Source organism: Chrysemys picta, chromosome 14 (genome assembly GCF_011386835.1).
Source record: "Chrysemys picta bellii isolate R12L10 chromosome 14, ASM1138683v2, whole genome shotgun sequence".
Classification (NCBI taxonomy): domain Eukaryota; kingdom Metazoa; phylum Chordata; order Testudines; family Emydidae; genus Chrysemys; species Chrysemys picta.
The window spans coordinates 3,452,050-3,471,109 of NC_088804.1; the positions used below are offsets into that span (position 1 = coordinate 3,452,050).

Consider the following 19,060-nt stretch of genomic DNA (forward strand, 5'->3'; position numbering starts at 1 on the left):
AAAGGGTGGGGATGGTCACCCGCAGCCAGGCTAAACAGGCCTCCACACCTAACTCCATTCCTGAGCCTCCTCCAGGAGCCCAGCCAGAGGTGGTGGAACCAGATCCAGACCAGAGTCTACGACAGTAGTTGTAGATCCAGTTCCTGGAACCCAGCCAGAACCAGCCCCAGGATCGGAACCGGTGGAGCAGTCAGCACCAGAGCCTGTGTTTGCAACCCCACCAGAGTCAGGGGAGCCAGCACCAAAGGGCGCCACAGAGCCTGCACCTGCAGGAGCCGCTCAACCTGCGCAAGAGGCTCAACCGGAGCCTGAAATACCACCTAGTGCGCCAGCGGAGAGCGGTTCCCAGTCGACGGAGAATGCTGCCGATGTCTGAATCCCAGCCTTGCGGCTCATTAACAACAGCTTTTGGAAGAAAGGCCCTAGCCCCAGGAAGGTTTGTGGGGCTGCAGCCAGGGCAGGAAACGCTGGAACTGCATGGTACCTCTCCCTGCCCCCTCTGGGCTGCACCCTGCCTGGCACTGGGGCCAATAGGCGAAAGGCAGGAAAGGAAGTTCTGGGATGGGGCTTCTCTGCCTGCAGCCCCTCGAATCTACCTGTGGCCAGAGACCGCGACCACAGGGAAGTGATGAGCTGAAGCCCCTGCCGCGGTCCTGGCAGTGCATGTGGAGAGGAGAAGCTGAGGGCAGGGCAGTAGCAGAGGTGGGGGAAGCTGCAGCCCAGGTGTCAGGGCTTTCCATGGGGAGCGAGGATGCTGGGGAAACTACAGAGCTGCAAGGGCTCCTCTCTCTGGCTGCACATAAGACGGTAACAAGAACATAGGAGCGGCCAGACTGGGTCAGACCAATGGTCCAGCGAGCCCAGTGTCCTGTCTGCCGACAGTGGCCAATGTCAGGTGCCCCAGAGGGAATGAACAGAACAGGGAATCATCAAGTGATCCATCCCCGGTCGCCCATTCCCAGCTTCTAGCACCCAGAGGCTAGGGACACTTCAGAGCATGGTTTTTCATCCCTGCCCATCCTGGCTAATAGCCACTGATGGACCCATCCTGCATGAATTATCTAGTTCTTTTTTGAACAAATCAAACCCCTTACAGAAGTTTAAGTACCCTACATCAACACTATTACCTTTATCAACCACTTACCTTTTTCTCTTCCCTCAGGTTTTTCCAGTCTCCCCTCTCCCCACAATCAAAAATCCAGGAAGTGTCTTAATTGGAAACCGCTGCTATTTGAAAGTTGGAAAAAAGGGGACACCACAAGAGTAGCTGATTCCTTGTTAACACTGGCTTGGCCTGATTATAGCTACCAATGGAAGATGAGAGACAAGGCAATTCAGTTCCAGCTGACCTTTTTTAAGCAACTAATTTTGGATAAAGAAAGCATTTGTTGAAAGGTTGGACACCTATGTCCCCTTCAATTAAGGTGTTAGAGCTCACAGACAACCCTGAGACCCTGCCAGAGGTCCTCCAGTGGAACCTGGGAAGATTAGACACCATTAAAATAGGTAACCTTAAAAATCTTTTTTCAAAAAAAAGTCTCCTCGACAAGTAACAAGCACAGTTGTCAACTTTCACGGGGTAAATAAGCAACCTGACTTTCACAATAAACCAGAAATCAAGTTAATCCCATTTCAAAACAAGGCCAAAACAAACCAATCTCTAAGAACCCAACACTCGGTGACTAGATCCCCCGGCGTGCAGCCTGGGACTGTGGTGGGCTCGCTGTGCACCCCAACTCTCTCCTCCCCCTTGCCCCTGCTTGCTGGGAGCCGATCAAAAAAAGAAGCAACACGCTCCAAGCCAAACATTAATTTTCCAGTGCATGCAGGGCTTTCAGGCGGCACACCCACACCTGGCAACACCATTCTCCGAGTAGCCAAGATAGCAAACTCCATGAAAGACAGGGGAGTGTGATCACTCTTGTCTGGGATTGAGGTGTTGGTAGATGCCAGCGGTGGCCAAGCAGTGGATCGCGAGCCGCCTGTGGCTCTTTTACAGTTAAAATGTGAGGCTGCCCCGGCACAGGGGGCCAAGCTTGGCATGTCCCAACACTTCCTTCCCCGGCTGCAGCCCTGCGGGGAGGTTGCAGGGCTGCAGCCAGGGAAGGCACCTCCCAGGCTTTCTCCTCTAGCTGCAGCCTGGCCAACTTCCCAGAGCCCAGGAGCCTCCTGCTCACACCTATGGCACCATGCCGGCCTGTGCCTAGTTGGCAGTGCCACACTCACCACTGGTGGAGCTGGGTATGAGTCACACTGCCCAGCTCCTCTCCTGTCCTCACACACGTGAGTAAATAACCCTCGGGGGGTCTGAGCTCTCGTTGGCCTCCAGGGCATCCATTCAGACAGACCAATGGAGGCAGTTTTAATTTCTGAAGCAACAGTTCCGCGCACAGGATGCTTTCCTATCCCCCAGGAACCTCTGCTATTGGCACACTGTGCTTGGGTCACCATCGGGGGGTGGGGTGGGGCGGGGCGTCTTGTCATGTGGCTCCTGCATGTTCTCAGGTGTTACTCGTGACCCAACCAGACTTGCTGTCAATTGATTGCAGGCTACAATCCTTTCCCCTCGCTTCCCCAGGGGAGTGCAGAGATCCCGGCTTATTCATAGATTCATAGATTCTAGGACTGGAAGGGACCTCGAGAGGTCATCGAGTCCAGTCCCCTGCCCGCATGCTTGCGGAGACCTTCGCTCTCCTGTCAGTTCAGCCAGACGTGTCCTTGTCTGAGCCGAGCACTTTTGCAAATGGCCTGTCGGGCAGTGAAATCAAGGCCCTAAAATGAAGAGCAAGACAGTGAAATGAGGAGCCTGGGGGGTGCCCTTGTTTCCACGCTTTCTGGTGCAAGGGTTAAGAAGCCTAAGGCCAGAATTCCATGTTCCCAAAGCCGGATTGTAACTAGATACTTCCTGACTGTCCCCATGTGTGCAGCGTGAAGAAAAGAACTGGAGACACAGTCTTCACCAGCTGCAGCATTGGTGGTTCAGTGGTAGAATTCTCGCCTGCCACGCGGGAGGCCCGGGTTCGATTCCCGGCCAATGCAAGAGCAAGGCTTTTTTTCTTAATTAAAATGATTGCCCTGCGCCAACCTAACCCTCTGTCCTGCTCAGTCCCTTCCAGGGGACCGATTAAACAATTAGAAAAACCTATTGCATCGGATTTCTAGCACCAGGGCAGAGGCGCATTCACATGAAAGACTAGAACCCCTGTGACTCACACTGCTAGTGTTGCCATGGTGCTGTGTTCTCACTAGATCACACCTTACCCCAAGGGAAACCTCTGGCACAGGCGCGTGACTGGCCCCAGCCCCGCTCTGTTCAGTGGCAGTTCCTGGCCCGGGGGGGGTCCCAGGCTCCGTTTCTGGGCGGGCTCAAGGGGGAGGGAGGCCGGGCTGAGGTGGCCTTGGCGAGCTCGCGCTGGAGTCGGCCTTAGTGACCATATCCTCCCGGCCGCTTCCCGCCAGTAGGGGGCTCCGGGACGCCGGGCTCCCCCTGGCTCCCCCGGGCCCGCACACAATGGAACGCGCCGGCTGCCGGGCGGTGATGGGCGGGGCTCAGCCCAGCTCCTGGCCAATGGGGCTTTGCCCGGCGCTGCCGCAGGAGCCGCTTTGGAACGAACGGGCGGCAGGACTGTTCCACTACGGAACGCGGGGGGCGTGTCTCAGTGACAGGAGCCGGAGCGAACCATCCCAACAGAGCAGACACCCGGGCGCGGCCATGGGGGGCGGGGCCAAGCTCCGCGGAGAGCAGCGAGCGGGGGCGCGGCCTCGACCGGAAGAGGCGGGGCGGGGGCTGGCTCGAGAGGGGCGGGGTCTCGGTTTGGGGGCGGGGCCGGACCGGACCCGCGCGGAGTCATGTGCCCGGACTAACATGGCGGCCGCCCTGTAGTGCAGCGCCCGCGAGCCGAACCCGCCCAGACCCGCGCGGGCTCCCGTGCCTCCGCCTCCCGGCCGCGAGCAGGCGGCGCCCAGCCGGCCCCGGGGCCCCGGCGCGGGGCTGTGGCCGTGGCTGGGCCGGGCCCCGCTGGAGGCGGCGGCAGCATGAACCCGGAGAAGGATTTCTCGCCCCTGGCGCCCAGCGTGGTGCGGGCCCTGAACGACAAACTCTACGAGAAGCGGAAGGTGGCGGCGCTGGAGATCGAGAAGTGAGAGCCGGGCGTGAGCGGCGGGGGGCCGGGGGCCGGGCGTGAGCGGCGGGGGGCCGGGGGCCGGGCGTGAGCGGCGGGGGGCCGGGGGCCGGGCGTGAGCGGCGGGGGGCCCGGGGGCCCGGGCGTGAGCGGCGGGGGGCCGGGGGCCGGGCGTGAGCGGCGGGGGGCCTGGGGCGTGAGCGGCCGGGGGGCCGGGGGCCGGGCGTGAGCGGCGGGGGGCCGGGGGCCGGGCGTGAGCGGCCGGGGGTCGGGCGCCAGGGACTCCAGCCTGGACCGAGGGTCGCGGACCGACCGCCGCCCCGAGCCGAGCCCCGCTGCGCGCAAGGCACGGGGCGGGGGCTGCGTGCGGCTGTGACCCGCGGGGGGCGAGCGGATTTCAGACGAGCTGGCGCTCCAGGGGAAGGGCCCGGAGCAGAGTGTTAAATCAGGGGTCGCAAACTTCACTGCACCTCAGCCCCCTTCGGACAACAGCAATTGTTTCATGTCCCCGGGAGCGCGACACCAAAGCCTGAGCCCAAGCCCCTGTGCTTGGGATGGAGGGACCAAAGCCGAAGCCCGAGGGCTTCAGTCCTGGGGGGGTGTAACCTGAGCCCTGCCACCCAGGGCTGCAGGCAAAGCGCCAGGCCCTAGCAAGTCTAACACCCGCCCTGGCAAACCCATTAACTGTGTGTTGTGACCCACTTAGGGGTCGTGACCCACAGTTTGAGAACGACTGAGTTAAAGGACAGAGCTGTGTAAAACCTGATCCAGACATTCCTTTGTATTTAAAACCGTATGTTCAGTCTCCCCCTGAAATTCAGTGACTCAACACAAAAGCATTTCCAAGGTGGGAGCTTGAGACTAACTAACCAGCGATGCTCAAGTTTCACTGTCTGAACACGGGTGGAGTGCTCAAAGCAGCGCATCAGCTGTGAAAAATCAGTTACATTATTACATAATTGGAGATTCAAAACCATAAAACCTCTAGTGATGCAATAAAGATTTTATTGCTCTGTCCTTAAATTGCTCATCAGTGTAAGGTGCCGTGCAAGGGAAACCAGAGGACATTTTTGCTTCTTGCATGGAGATGGAAACTTGTCTAGCTCTCTAAGTATTGATGTGTTCCTTTTCCATGGTGAAAACAACAAGGAGTCTGGTGGCACCTTAAAGACTAACAGATTTATTTGGGCATAAGCTTTCGTGGGTAAAAACCTTCAGATGCATCTGAAGAAGTGAGGTTTTTACTCCCGAAAGCTTATGCCCAAATAAATCTGTTAGTCTTTAAGGTGCCACCAGACTCCTTATTGTTTTTGTAGATACAGACTAACACGGCTACCCCCTGATACTTTTTTCCATGGTGCACATTTGACAGGGAATTAAACTGTCTTAATCTGGTGTGAGTGTTCTAGACCTTTCTTACCGGTTTTTGGCTGAGATCTTCTAGGATGGTAAAATGTTGCGTGCAGATGGTTACTTTGGTTCTAATTTTGTCCAGTCTTCTTTCCTTCTCTGCCCACTCTACTTACTCCAGCGTAAGCTTTCTTCATGCTCTCACGTATGCCTTCACTCCCCACCCCAAAGGCAGCATCATTCCCTTTTCGCTCACTTTCTCAACCCTTCCAAGCAGTTGCCATGTGTGTGGGATTTGATATCCCAGGCCTAGGTAATCTTCCAAAGACTTGTTTACAGTAGCATGCTTTGTAAATCCTGGGCAGGGTGAACTGCGCTCCTGCGTACTACAGAGGCAGCCAATGTTGGCTGTGCTGAGCATTGGTCAATAGCGAGTGTCTAGCAGCAACACTGAAGAGAGCTCAGAAACCACTCTAAGTGGGTTGTCACTAGCAGGTTTAAGTACAGAAGGAGGCCTCAAAGCTATGTCTTACTCCTGGGGGAATGCTGCGCCACTCTACAATGCAGAATTTTGCAGAAATTAATGTTGTCTGTGCAGAATTCTCTCTCCCTCCCCCCCATAGAAATAGGCTGCAGAGCCATTGGCTGCCACTAAGGCAGGGGTGGGCAAACTTTTGACCCGAGGGCCACATCTGGGAATAGAAATTGTATGGTGGGCCATGAATGCTCTCAAAATTGGGGTTGGGGTGCGGGAGGGAGTGAGGGCTCTGGTTGGGGGTGCGGGCTCTGGGGTGGGGCCAGAAATGAGGAGTTCAGGATGTGGGAGGGGTGGGCTGTGTGTGGGAGGGCTCCAGCTGAGGCTGCAGGCTCTGGGATGGGGGTGGGGATGAAGGGCTTGAGATACAGGAGGGTGCTCCAGGCTGGTACCAAGGGTTTCAGTTGGTGGGAGGGGGATCAGGGATGGGGGGGGGGGGGGGGAGTGTGGAGGCTCTGGCTGGAGGTGCAGGCTCTGGGGTGGGGCTGGGAATGAGGGCTTGAGGGTGCTCCAGGCTGGGATCGAGGGGTTCAGCGGGCAGGAGGGGGATCAGGGCTGGGGCAGGGGGTTGGGGCGTGGAGAGAGGCTCAGGGATACAGGCTCCAGGCAGCGCTTACCTCAAGCGGCTCCTGGAAGCAGTGGCATGTCCCTTCTCCCGCTTCTACGTGGAGGCGCGGCCAGGTGGCTCTGCACCCTGCCCTGTCCGCAGGCACCGCCCCTGTGGCACCCTTTGTCTGCGGTTCCTGGCCAATGGGAGCGGTGGGGGTGGCGCTTGGGGTGGGGGCAGTGTGCAGAACGGAGCCCCCTATCTGCCCCTAGGCGTGGGAGATGGAGGGGGCCATGCTGCTGCTGCTTTGGGGATGGGAGTGTCTGGGCTCGGGGCCGGCCACGGCTGAGTTCAGGGGGTGGGGGGATGTGAGTGTCTGGGCTTTGGGGAGGGGTCCCACGGCTCTGGGAGGGGGTGAGTGTGTCTGGCCCACAGGTTGGGCAGAGGGGGAAGGGCAGAGAAACAGGAACTGGGTTATCCTGGGGATTTCTCTAATTCTCTACTCCTGTTAGACGTAATTGCTGAGAGGAATTGAAACTGGTGGTGTGATTATATAGTGTGATGTTGACAAATAACTTCCTCAGAATTTTCCAGGATTTTTAATTTTTTGGTGCAGAATTCCTTGGAGTAAAATCTAGATCAGCCCTCCCTGCGATATCATTTGTACTTCACAGGATGTTTTTAATGTACAAAATCATATCCAACTCATCTCTTTAACCCTTTTGAGAAGTAGCTGCTACTAGCACTGCTCTGAGTATCTTCCGTCGGCACTGATAATCTCTGACACAGGATGAATTTGAGTTGTCATGAACTAGAGCTGAGGCAATGTCTACACCACCACCACTTACGTCAATGTAACTTATGTCGTTCAGGGGTGTGAATAAGCCACACCCCTTCCTCCCAGCGACTGACCTAAGTGTCGGTGTGGACAGCGCTATGTCAGTGGGAGAGCTCCTGCCAACAGAGCTACAGTCGCTCCTGCTCATTGGGGTGCATTAATTAAGTCTACGGGAGAGCTCTCTCCCATCAGCTTAGAGGGGCTACACTAGAGAGCAAACAGTGGTGCAGTTGCATCCGTGCAAGCTGCAAGCTCTCTAGTGTAGCCATACTTAAGTGTAAGGTGTTTTTTCTTTTCTTTTTTGTGCTGCTTTATTCTGAATAAAGAAGGTTTGCAATCCTCCTCTCCCCCACCCCAAAAAAATATTTTGCTTGATTTTTTTTGCATTAGAAATTCATGTCTTTTCTGCCACAGGCACTATCCTGGAAAGTAGTGAAACTGGCATCTCAAGTGTTGAGTAAAAGTTGAACTGAGAGGATGGGCTTCCTAGACAGATTGCTTACTTCAAACTATTTTGTCAGAAATACTTATTTAATGGACAGGAAACCTTTAAGACTCTGCTAAAGATTGAACAGCTCTGCCCCTTCAAATAAAAGCTCTCAATAAATCGGGGGGAGGGGGGAACCCCAAAGAAATTCCATCAGCACAGCAGGGACAGCCCAGCTAATGGCTATTAACAGGCTTGGCAGAAATCTTTTTTATTATTATTATTTTGACAGATGTTTATTTTTAGGCATCTTTTTCCATTTAAATGTATTTAAATTTTCATAGTTGTGGGAAATGGGGGATCAGAAAGTGGGAGGGGCAGACAATAATTATTTAATCAGAGGAAACATTGAGATTCCAAAAGTTAAAGCTTTATAACCAATAAATCACCTTTCATAGAAATAAACTTTCATAGAGTCTCAGGCCAGAAGGGACCACTGTGATCACCAGTCTGACCTGTATAGCACAGGCCAGTACATTTCTCCAAAATACACCCTAGGCATTATCTTTCAGAGAAACATCCAATCTTGGTTTAAAAATTGTCAGTGATGGAGAATCCACCACAACCCCTGCTACATGCTACTCTCAGGGTTAAACATTTACGCCTTGTTTCCCGTCTGAATTTGTCTAGCTTCAACTCCCAGCCATTGGGTCATGTTAGATCTTTCCCTGCTAGATTGCAGAGCTCATTATTGAATATTTGTTCCTCATTTAGGTACTTTTAGGCTGTAATCAAGTCACCCCTGAACCTTCTGTTTGCTAAGCTAAATAGACTAAACTCCTTGAGTCTGTCACTGTAAGATTTGTTTTCTAATCCTTTAATCATTCTTGTGGCTCTTCACTGAACCCTCTTCAATTTGTTAACATCCTTCTTGAATTGTGGGCACCAGAACTGGACACAGGATTCCAGCAGCGGGCACACCAGTGGGAAATACAGAGATTAAAATAACCTGTCTACTTCTAGTTGAAATTCCCCTGTTTATGTATCATAAGATTGACCATACTGGGTTAGACCAGTGATCCATCTAGCCCATTACCCTGTCTTCTGACAGTGGCCAGTACCATGACAAGAACAGGGCAATTTTGCGTGATCCATCCCCTGTCATCCAGTCCCAGCTTCTGGATGTTTAGGGACACTGAGTGTGTGGAGTTGCATCCCTGATCGTTAAAACACAGTTTGGCCAGGGCAGTCAAGGATTCTGTGACTTCTTCGGCTTCAGCTGTTAGCAGCTGGGACTGGAGCTGTACCCTCTCCCCCCTTGGCAGTGGGGCTCAGGCTGTCAGTCCTCGTGCCCCCCAGGCGGGGGCGGGCGGGCGCTCCAGTTGTCATTCCTCAACCCACTCTCCCAGCCCTGCCCCCTGGTTATTTCTAGTAAAGTCAGACAGTCCACGGGCTCCTGTGAGTTTTTGTTTGCCTGCGACCTGTCCGTGACTTTTACTAAAAAATTACCGTGACAAAAACTTAAGCTTACTGATCATGTTGGCTAATAGCCATTGATGGACCTATATTCCATGAACTTGTGTAGTTTTTTTTTTAACCCAGTTGTACTTTTGACGAGTTCCATAAGTTGACTGTGCATTGTGTGAGGAAGTACTTACTTTGGTTTGTGTTAAACCTGCTGCCTATCAACTTCATTGGGTGACCCCTAATTCATGTGTTATGTAAAGGGGTAAATAACACTTCCCTATTCGCTTTCTCCTCTAAGTCATGATTTTATAGACCTCCCTCTCTCCTATTCTCCCCCCGCCCCTCTTAGTTATCTCTCTTCTAAACTGAACAGTCCCAGTCTTTTTAATCTCCCTTCATATGGAAGCTGTTCCACACCCCGAATGAATTTCAGAGCCCTTCTCTGCACCTTTTCCAATTTGAATATATCTTCTTTGAGGTGAGGAAAGCAGAATTGCATGCAGTATTTAACGCATGGGTGGATCATGGATTTATTTAATGGCATTATCTTTTCCCTCCTCTACTGATTGTCGGGGACAGTTCCTCAGATTTGTCACCTAAAAAGAATGGCTCAAGTGTGGGGATCTCGCCTATGTCCTCTGCTAAGTGAAGAGCAATGCAAAGAATTCATTTAGCTTCTCTGCAACAGCTTCATTTCCCCTGAGTGCTCCTTTAGCACCTTGATTGTCCAGTGGCCCCATTCGCTGTTTGGCAGCCTTCCTTCTTCTGATCTACTTACAAAAACTAACAGCAAGTTGTTGTTTTTCCCTAGCTAGTTGCTCTTCAAATTCTTTTTTGGCCTGCCTAATTATACTTTTACACTTTACTTGCCAGAGTTTATGCTCCTTTGTTTTCCTCAGGAGGATATAACTGTGACGAGTTGTCAGTCCTGGGGTGCAGTCTGGGGCTGGGGCACCACTGAGCCCCCGACCCACCAGCCTGGGCTCCCTCTCGCACTGCACTGCTGTCACAAGCTGCAGAGTCCTCCAGCCTGCATGCTCACCAGCATACATATAGGTGGGGATACACCCAGCTGCAGTTACGTGCAGGCTCTCTGACCAGCTCCTGCATACGAAGGCTACAGCTAAGGCAACTCCCAGCTCCACAAGTGCACACCCCCTCTGGAGAATAAACCTAAAATTATACCGTCTTGTGCTGCACAGGGAAGTGTACGTCGTAAGCTAAAATTTGCCCCCTCCCTCAATGTGGAGAGGAATTTTTCAACGGTGTCCTGCCCCTGAGCTAAGATTCCCACACACTTCACTCCAACTCACTGGTTTAGATAAAGCAAAACCAAGTTTATTAACTTGTTAACACGTTTATTAACTAAAGAGAGATTTTAAGTGCTTACCTAGCAAATAAACCAAAAATACAAACTCCACTTATTATACTAAATAGATTGGCTATGAATAGCAGATTCTCAGCCTAAGAGATGATACAAGCAGGCTTCAGATTCTTAAGGGACGAGCTGCACTTGCTTTAAGCTTAGAATCCTCAAGTGCTTCATTCACAGGCTAGAAATCCCTTTAGCCTGGGTCCAGCACTTCCCCCCGGTCAGTCTTTCTTCCTCAGGTGTTTCCCGGAGTCGTCTTGTGTGGGGAGTAGAACCACAAATGATGTCACTCCCTGCCTTATATAGCATGTGGCGGGAACCCTTTGTTTCAAAGCTTGGTTCCAAGACTAGTCTGTGGGGAAAAATACTGACATCCCAAGATGGAGTCTAAAGACGTGGTCTCATCACATGTCCTTGTAGAGTCATAGCAGCCATCACTCACAGGCTGTCTGTAGCCTTCACAGGAAGGCTCACCAGGTGGGAGATGAGCTTCTCCTAAGGCCTATTGTTTATTCCTCATGGCCCATTGCCCTGAATAGGTCCTTCCCCACTCACTATCTAGGCTGAAAGCGTCTTGTCCAATGGGCATTACCAGGTGTAACTACATTCGAAATACAGTTACGTAGTCAAAGTTCATAACTTCAGACACAAAAATGATACATGCACACAAATTAGATAATCTAGGACAATTCATAACTTTTCCAATGATGCCTCCGATGACTTCTCTTGCATAAAATACATCATAATTATGCCATACTCCTAATACCATTGTGAAGACTATGGGATGCAGTGTGTCAATGATTTCCAATTTTTACAGGATGGCTTTTCCCCTCTAACCATGTCTTTTACTTTGTTTAGCCATGGTGGCTTTTTTTGGTCCTTGTGGTTTTTTGTGTTTTGTTTTGGTGGGAGGAGGCTCATTTAGTTTGACCCTTTAATATGGTGTTTTTAATTAGTCTTTGTGCAGCTTGAAGACATTTCCTTGACTGTTCCTTTTAGCTTCTGTTTAACTAGCTTCTTCATTTTTGTGTGGTTCCCCTTTTAGAAGTTAAATGCTACTATGGTGGGTTTTTGGCATTTTCCCCCCTACTCAAGTGTTAAGTTTACTTTATGGTCACTATTGCTGAGTGGGTCAGCTATATTCACCTCTTGGCTCAGATCCTGTGTTACTCTTAGGACTAAATCGAGAATCGCCTCGGCCCTTGTGGGTTCCAGGACAAGCTGCTCTTAGAAGCAATCTGACTTTAATAGCTTCTGTTTAACATTCTCCAGAGATACTAGTGGAATGGAAAGAGTATTATCATCAATGCATCGTTTCTCTTTTTTCCTAGATATAGAACAGAAATACTGAACACTTCTACCTTTTTTGCATTATTATTGATAATTCCACCATTTCTGTCTAGTAATGGACCAATACCATTGTCAGGATTCTTTGTCTTCCTAATATATTTTAAAAACTCCTTTTATTCTCTAACTCTGCTCACCAGAGATTTCTCTTTATGTCCCTTTGCTTCCCTTATCAATTTTCTACAGTTCCTAAATTCTGATTTATATTCATTACTATCAACTTCCCCTTTCCTACATCTGATATATATTATTTTTATGTATACTGCTGCCTTCACTTGCCCTCAGATCCCAGTTGATTTTGAACTAGCACAGCCTTGTTCCTCCATGCAGTAAGGTGGTCTTCAAAGATCCCCAATGATCAGTTACATTTTTCTGATTAAATTTTTCTTCCCCGGTTATTTGTTTCATAATTGTTTTCAGCTGTTTCAAAGTCATATGTCAAAATTTTGGCCTTAAATCAAACTCCAAGAAGTTCTCAAGCAATATTTTTCTTATTTTGTCTATCTGTAAACTTTGATTGTTATTGTTGGAAATATTTTTTGTCAGTTTGTGCATGTACCATGAAATCGGTGTTTATCAACCTTTATCGATAAAAATCAAATCCTTCCAAGCCTGGCTACGAACAAGCTCTGGGATCAAGGGTCTAATGCTCTGTGAGAGAAGTATGGAAAAGTGGGTATAGGGAATGTAGGCCATGGAAAATGATGCTCAGTAATGGCACCACTCCCCCTGCTTGTTAAATCAACATGACACTGATCCTTCTAAGCAGCTGACTTGGCTAGTGAAAGCAACTCCCCCAAGTTCTCAAATAGGAAATGGAGACTTCATGCTGGGTGTGGGCTACAAACATGAAGCCTGTGCCTGAAAGCCATCTTTTTCCCGAGGCCATGTCTGTTGAGTGGCTGAGAAATCTTTAGGGGCCCATCTTTTGAGAGGATGGATTGCACATTTTGTTTAGTCTCCGTTAAAATCTTCATTGCTTAGGGTAGCTCTGTGACTGCAGCCAAACTCTAGACCCTGTCCTGTAGTTCTGCTTTTCTGCTGTCTACTGAATATCCCCTACGAGAATTGCTTATTAAAGGTAATCTATGACAAGTTTTGTTTGTTTCTGAGAGATAATGCTGCCAGCTTCTTGTTTACAATGTCACCTGAAAGTGAGAACAGGCGTTCGCATGGCACTGATGTAGCCAGCGTCACAGGATATTTACATGCCAGATACGTTAAAGATTCATGCTGGATGTGTTAAAGATTCATATGTCCCTTCATGCTTCAACCACCATTCCAAAGGACATGCGTACATGCTAATGAGGGGTTCTGCTCGATAACGATCCAAAGCAGTGCAGACGGACGCATGTTCATTTTCATCATCTGAGTCAGATGCCACCAACAGAAAGCTGATTTTCTTTTTTGGTGGTTTGGGTTCTGTGGTTTCCGCATCGGTGTGTTGCTCTTTAAGACTTCTGAAAGCATGCTCCACACCTCCTCCACACCTCATCCCTCTCAGATTTTGGAAGGCACTTCAGATTCTTAAACCTGGGGATGAATGCTGTAGCTCTCTTTAGGAATCTCACATTGGTACGGTCTTTCCGTTTTGTCAAATCTGCAGTGAAAGTGTTCTTAAAATGAACATGTGCTGGGTCATCATCCGAGACTGCTATAACATGAAATATATGGCAGAATGCGGGTAAAACAGAGCAGGAGACGTACTATTCTCCCCCCAAGGAGTACAATCACAATTGTAATTAATGCATTATTTTTTTAACAAGCATCATCAGCATGGAAGCATGTCCTCTGGAATGGTGGCTGAAGCATGAAGGGGCATACGAATGTTTAGCAGTTTGAGCTGTGGTCCAAGCGTAGTATCTGGCACATAATGCTTGCAATGCTGGCTACGAAAGTGCCATGTGAATGCTTGTTCTAACTTTCAGGTGACATTGTAAATAAGAAGCTGGCAGCATTCTCCCAGAAATGTAAACTTACTTGTCTGTGATTGGCTGCAGAAGAAGTTGGACTGAGTGGACTTGTAGGCTCTAAAGTTTTACATTGTTTTGTTTTTGAGTGCAGTTACATAACAAAGTGAAATTTAGCAATGTAGATTATTTTCACGATAGAGATTGCATTATGGTACTTGTATGAGGTGAATTGAAAAATACTCTTTTGTTATTTTTACAGTGCAAATATTTGTGATAAAAATAATATAAAGTGAGCACTGTACACTTTGTATTCTGTGTTGTAATTGAAATCAATATACTTAAAGTAGAAAAACTCCCAAAATATTTCAATCAATGGTATTCTGTTATTGTTTAACAGTGCGATTAATTGTGAAGCTTTAAATTCATCCAAAATGCACTAGCCAGAAGCTGGTCCCTACTCTGGAACCCTCAAGCATGGTTGGGAGACACTTGTCTGGTGGGTATTCCAGCAAGGCGGAGGTTTGTGTTGATATCACACTTGTGTTGCTGCTGATGGGTTGCATGTCCACCTCTTTCATATCTTTTACTGGCTAGTAGATTTCGTACGGTGGTCAGTACATTAGAACCTCAGAGTTACGAACACCTCAGAAATGGAGATTGTTCATGACTCTGCAATGTTCGTAACACTGAAGAAAACATTACGGTTGTTCTTTCAAAAGTTTACAACTGAACATTGACTTACACAGCTTTGAAACTTTACTGTGCTGAAGAAAAATGCCTCTTTCCCCTTTTTTAGTAGTTTACATTTAACACAGTACTGTACATTTTTATTGTCTCTGCTGCTGCCTGATTGGCTACTTCCAGTTCCAAATGAGGGTGTGTGGTGGACTGGTCAGTTTGTAACTCTGGTGTTCATAACTCTGAGTTCTACTGTAGTTGTCAAACTCATCTAGCCCTGGATAAGGGAAAACACACTTTGGGCTTGTCTACATGGGGAAACCCAGGAAAGTTAAGGGAAATTAAGTAGAATTGTGAAGTTAGTGTGTATTAAGCCCCGGTGTGGATGCTCTCATTCGGGAGTAAAGTGGCCTTCTTTCAAAGGGGATTAAGGCCTGATCTACACCTAAAATTTTTAGGTTCTACTAGCTATGTCACTCAGGGTGTGAAAAATTCACAACTCTCAGAGGCGTAGTTAAGCCAGCCTGATGTAGAGACCACTAGGTCAAAGGGAGAATTCTTCTCTTGGCCAAGAGGGGATGGATTGAATACAGCAGCAGAGGAAACCCCTTCCGTTGCGGTAGTGGGTGTCTACAGTACATCACTACAGTGGCATAGCTGCAGTGCAAACATACCTAACTTGAAACTGAGGGAGAGCATCCACACAGAGGCTTAGTGCACTTAATTTGTCTTAACTCTCCCAAGAGTCCCCATATAGAAAAGCTTTTAGAACTGCCTCCTGCCCCCCCTAAATTCTTTCTGGTTATTAAATCCAAATGGAAAAACACTTACTCTGGCTTGGTGGTCTCACGCTGCTTGAGCCACAACCAGCCCTCTCCCTCATTAGAGATGTAGTTACTGCATTACCCTACAGAATGGGGAGCTTTTGATTTAAAAAGGCAATTTCCAAGCGGACTTCCTAGTTTAGACCCTGTGGAAAGCTCAGCTCTTCTCTTCTCTTCGTGTGAGTGTCCAGGGTGTCCCTGAACAGAGAGAGCGCAGCTGCTTTCATTGAGACCAGAGCTAATGTTAATCCTGCTCAAAACAAACCAAATGCATGACCCTATTAGGGACTCTTCTCCTGGGATCACAGAATGTTCAGCAGCAACTTATCAGTGCTTTGTGCATTCACAGAGCAGCTGCATATGGTAGACCAGGGATAGACAACCTATGGCACGTGTGCTGAAGGCGGCACGCGAGCTGATTTTCAGTGGCACTCACTCTGCCTGGGCCCTGGCCACCGGTCTGGGGGCTCTGCATTTTAATTTAATTTTAAATGAAGCTTCTTAAACATTTTAAAAACCTTATTTACTTTACATACAACAATAGTTTAGTTTAGTTATATATTATAGACTTATAGAAGGAGACCTTCTAAAAACATTAAAATGTATGACTGGCACGTGAAACCTTAAATTAGAGTGAATAAATGAAGACTTGGCACACCCCTTCTGAAAGGCTGCCGACCCCTGCGGTAGACCACTGCTTTTGGGCTAGGGAAACAAGCACTGATTGGTGGGATCGTATTGTCGTCAGGTATGGGTTGACGACCAGTGGGTACAGAACTTGCAGCTGCGTAAAGCATCCTTCCCCTCGACCTGCGGCGCAAGGACAGCAGATTGAGAGCAGCCCTTCCGGTAGAGAAGTGTGTTGCAATCGCTGTGTGGAAGCTGGCGAATCCAGACTGCTACCGGTCAGTCGCAAATCAATCTGGAGTAGGAAAGTCCACTGTTGGGGCTTTATTACTTCAAGTGTGCAGGGCAATAAATCGCATCCTGCTGCGAAGGACCATGACTCTGGGAAATGTGCAGGACATAGTGGCTGGCTTTGCAGAGATGGGTTTCCCTAACTGGTGGGGCGATTGATGGCGCACACATTCCAATTTTAGCGCCAGACCACCTTGCCTCTGAATACATTGATAGGAAGGGATACTTCTCCGTGGTGTTGCAGGTGCTTGTGGATCACCGGGGGCGTTTCACAGACATCAATGCAGGCTGGTCTGGAAAGGTGCATGGCGCACGCATCTTCAGGAACAGTGGCCTGTACAGAAAGCTGCCGGCGGGGACTTTCTTTCCAGACCACAAGATCACAGTGGGGGATGTGGAAATGCCCATAGTAATCCTGGGAGACCCGGCTAACCCCTTACAGCCCTGGCTCATGTAACCTTACATAGGGCACCTGGACAGCAGCAAGGAGCGTTTTAACAGGCTGAGCAGGTGCCGCATGGTAGTTGAATATGCCTTTAGCCGTTTGAAAGCTCGCTGGAGGTGTCCCAAGGCAGGCTAGACCTTACCGAGGATAATATTCCTGTGGTCAGAGCTGCGTGCTGCACTTCGCATAATCTGTGTGAATCTAGGGGTGAAATGTTTGCTGAGGTGTGGAGCACTGAGGCAGAGCGCTTGGCTGCACAGTTTGAACAGCCAGACGCTAGGGCTGTCAGAGGAGCCCAGAGGGCTGCTATTAACATCAGAGAGGCCTCGAGGAACCACTTGGACAATGAGGGGCAGTTACACATGTCTGCTTTGGAGGTGCTTCCCTGGTGCATCCATGTACAATTTTGGGGCCCAAGACCCATGCAACTAAATGCTTTAGGAACCTGTTCCCGAGAGTGAATTGATTGCTATACGCTTTTGTAGGACACAGAATGAAAACGCTGGACCATTAAATACCTTCGCCTTTATTTATTGTTAAAAAGGGTAAAACCTCACAAGTGTGTGTGGCTCCAGCTATCCTTGTCCAAGCTGTGAGAGGGGGTGGAGTGATGGGGAAACTCAGGAATGCTGTGAAGTGAAAAGGACTGAGTGGGCGGGGGTGGGGTTGGCAAAGAATTGTGCATCTGCTGCAGTGGTGCTCGAACTCGGATCTGCTCAGTCTGCAGCTGTCTCAGAGACTTGAGCATCTCTGTCTGATCCTCCATAACTTTTATCATCCGCTCTGTCGCTTGTCTAGCAAAAGCAGCATTCTCTTTTCTGTCCTGCCTTTCGGCTTCCCAGCACTCTCTGTGTTCCCTGGTCTGTCTCTCATCGCGCTGTATAACCTTGCAGAACATGTCGTCTTTGTTGCGCCTAGGGTTTTTTCTTATCTGCAGCAGCTGATCTGTGGGGGTGCGTGATGTGTTCTTCAACGTCTGTGCTGAACAGAAGAGGGATTGTTACATTCCAGCAAACCATTGAAACATTTTAGTAAAAAGGGCATTTTGCTGGTAGAAATCACTATCTCTCTGAGACTCTAGGCAGGCACACAGCTCTGCGAGCATCCCAGTCATGGTGAATTTCGGGAGTAGGGGGAAGGTGGTTGTGCGTACGGACAAAAAGGTCTGGCTTGCAGGGCACCTTAGCAGGGATCTCATTCTAAAAGTATCCCCCACTTTTTCACAGGCGGCCAACCTGCTGGCTGACATCTCGTTGCTGAGGGTGACCAGAGAAACCAGGGCTCGGCTGCTGAACGCTGCGGCTTTCACCCCGGTCTATGTGCTGCTCAGCTATGCACCGCTTTGGTCCCAGCCCCAGCGATTGCTAAATGGCAGGGGACAGTTCCTTACAATGGGGGAACTAACCAGGCTGCCATCCCTTGGAATCTGCGGCAGAAGATTAACAAGTACCTCTTGGAAACTTTCCAGAACCTCTCTCTGGAGGATTCCCTGCAGGTCTCTATGTCCATCAACACCCTGCTTAGCTATGCAGATTAGCTACACAGGGCAATGTCCAGCTCACAGAAAACACTACCTGCCTCCCACTTTTCGATGCCCTACACAAGTCACAGCAACTCCTGGAGTGGACAAAAGTTCCTGGCTGCCTGCCCCACCGGGCGATTCCACTGGGAACTCCACATCCTCTTCTAGCTCCACTTCTTCATCCACAATTTCAGCCTCTGGGTTACCCCCTCTTTCAGCTGCATGCAAAGTATCTACGGGGAAATTGGCGATGGAGGTGGGGTCACCACCGAGGGTAGCATTCAGCTCCTTATAGAAGCGGCAGGTCTTAGGTGCACCGCCGGAGTGATGGTTTGCCTCCCGCGCCTTATGGTACGCCTGCCTCAGCTCCTTTATCTTCACTCTGCACTGCTGTGTGTCCCGATCACAGCCCTTTTCACACAAGCCTTGAGAAATGTGCCCATGTGTGTCCCAATTCTTACTGGTCACTCGCAGCTGCGACTGAACAGCCTCCTCTCCCCATCCACTGATCGGATCCAACAGCTCAGCGGTGGTCCAAGTGGGAGTGCGTTTGGTGTGATGCCCAGCCAGGCTCCTCTGGGAAGCCAGCAAACAGGAATGAGATTTAAAAATCCCGGGGCTTGCAAGGGGGAGGGGCGGGTTGGCAGCAGAGTTCAAACCACTGACCAGAGCGGCAGCATGGGAATTGTGGGATACTTTCTTGAGGCCAGTAAAATCGGAAAAACGCTGTCGTGTCTACCCTGGCTGTTTGTCGAC

General features: G+C 49.8%; 1 protein-coding gene and 1 non-coding gene across 3 annotated transcripts in view; both read left to right on the top strand.

Moving 5' to 3' along the window:
* Window positions 1–2,968: 2,968 nt before the first annotated feature.
* On the top strand, window positions 2,969–3,039 carry TRNAG-GCC (transfer RNA glycine (anticodon GCC)). The gene has a single exon. It is a non-coding gene; the product is annotated as a tRNA-Gly (tRNA).
* Window positions 3,040–3,819: 780 nt separating this feature from the next.
* VAC14 (VAC14 component of PIKFYVE complex) overlaps window positions 3,820–19,060 on the top strand; it is a 192,849-nt gene continuing 177,608 nt past the window's right edge. For both annotated transcript variants that reach the window (XM_065567507.1, XM_065567508.1), the window contains exon 1: window positions 3,820–4,139. In XM_065567507.1, coding sequence (XP_065423579.1) covers window positions 4,036–4,139 — 104 coding nt within the window. In that variant the 5' untranslated portion in view covers window positions 3,820–4,035. The remainder of the gene's footprint in view (window positions 4,140–19,060) is intronic.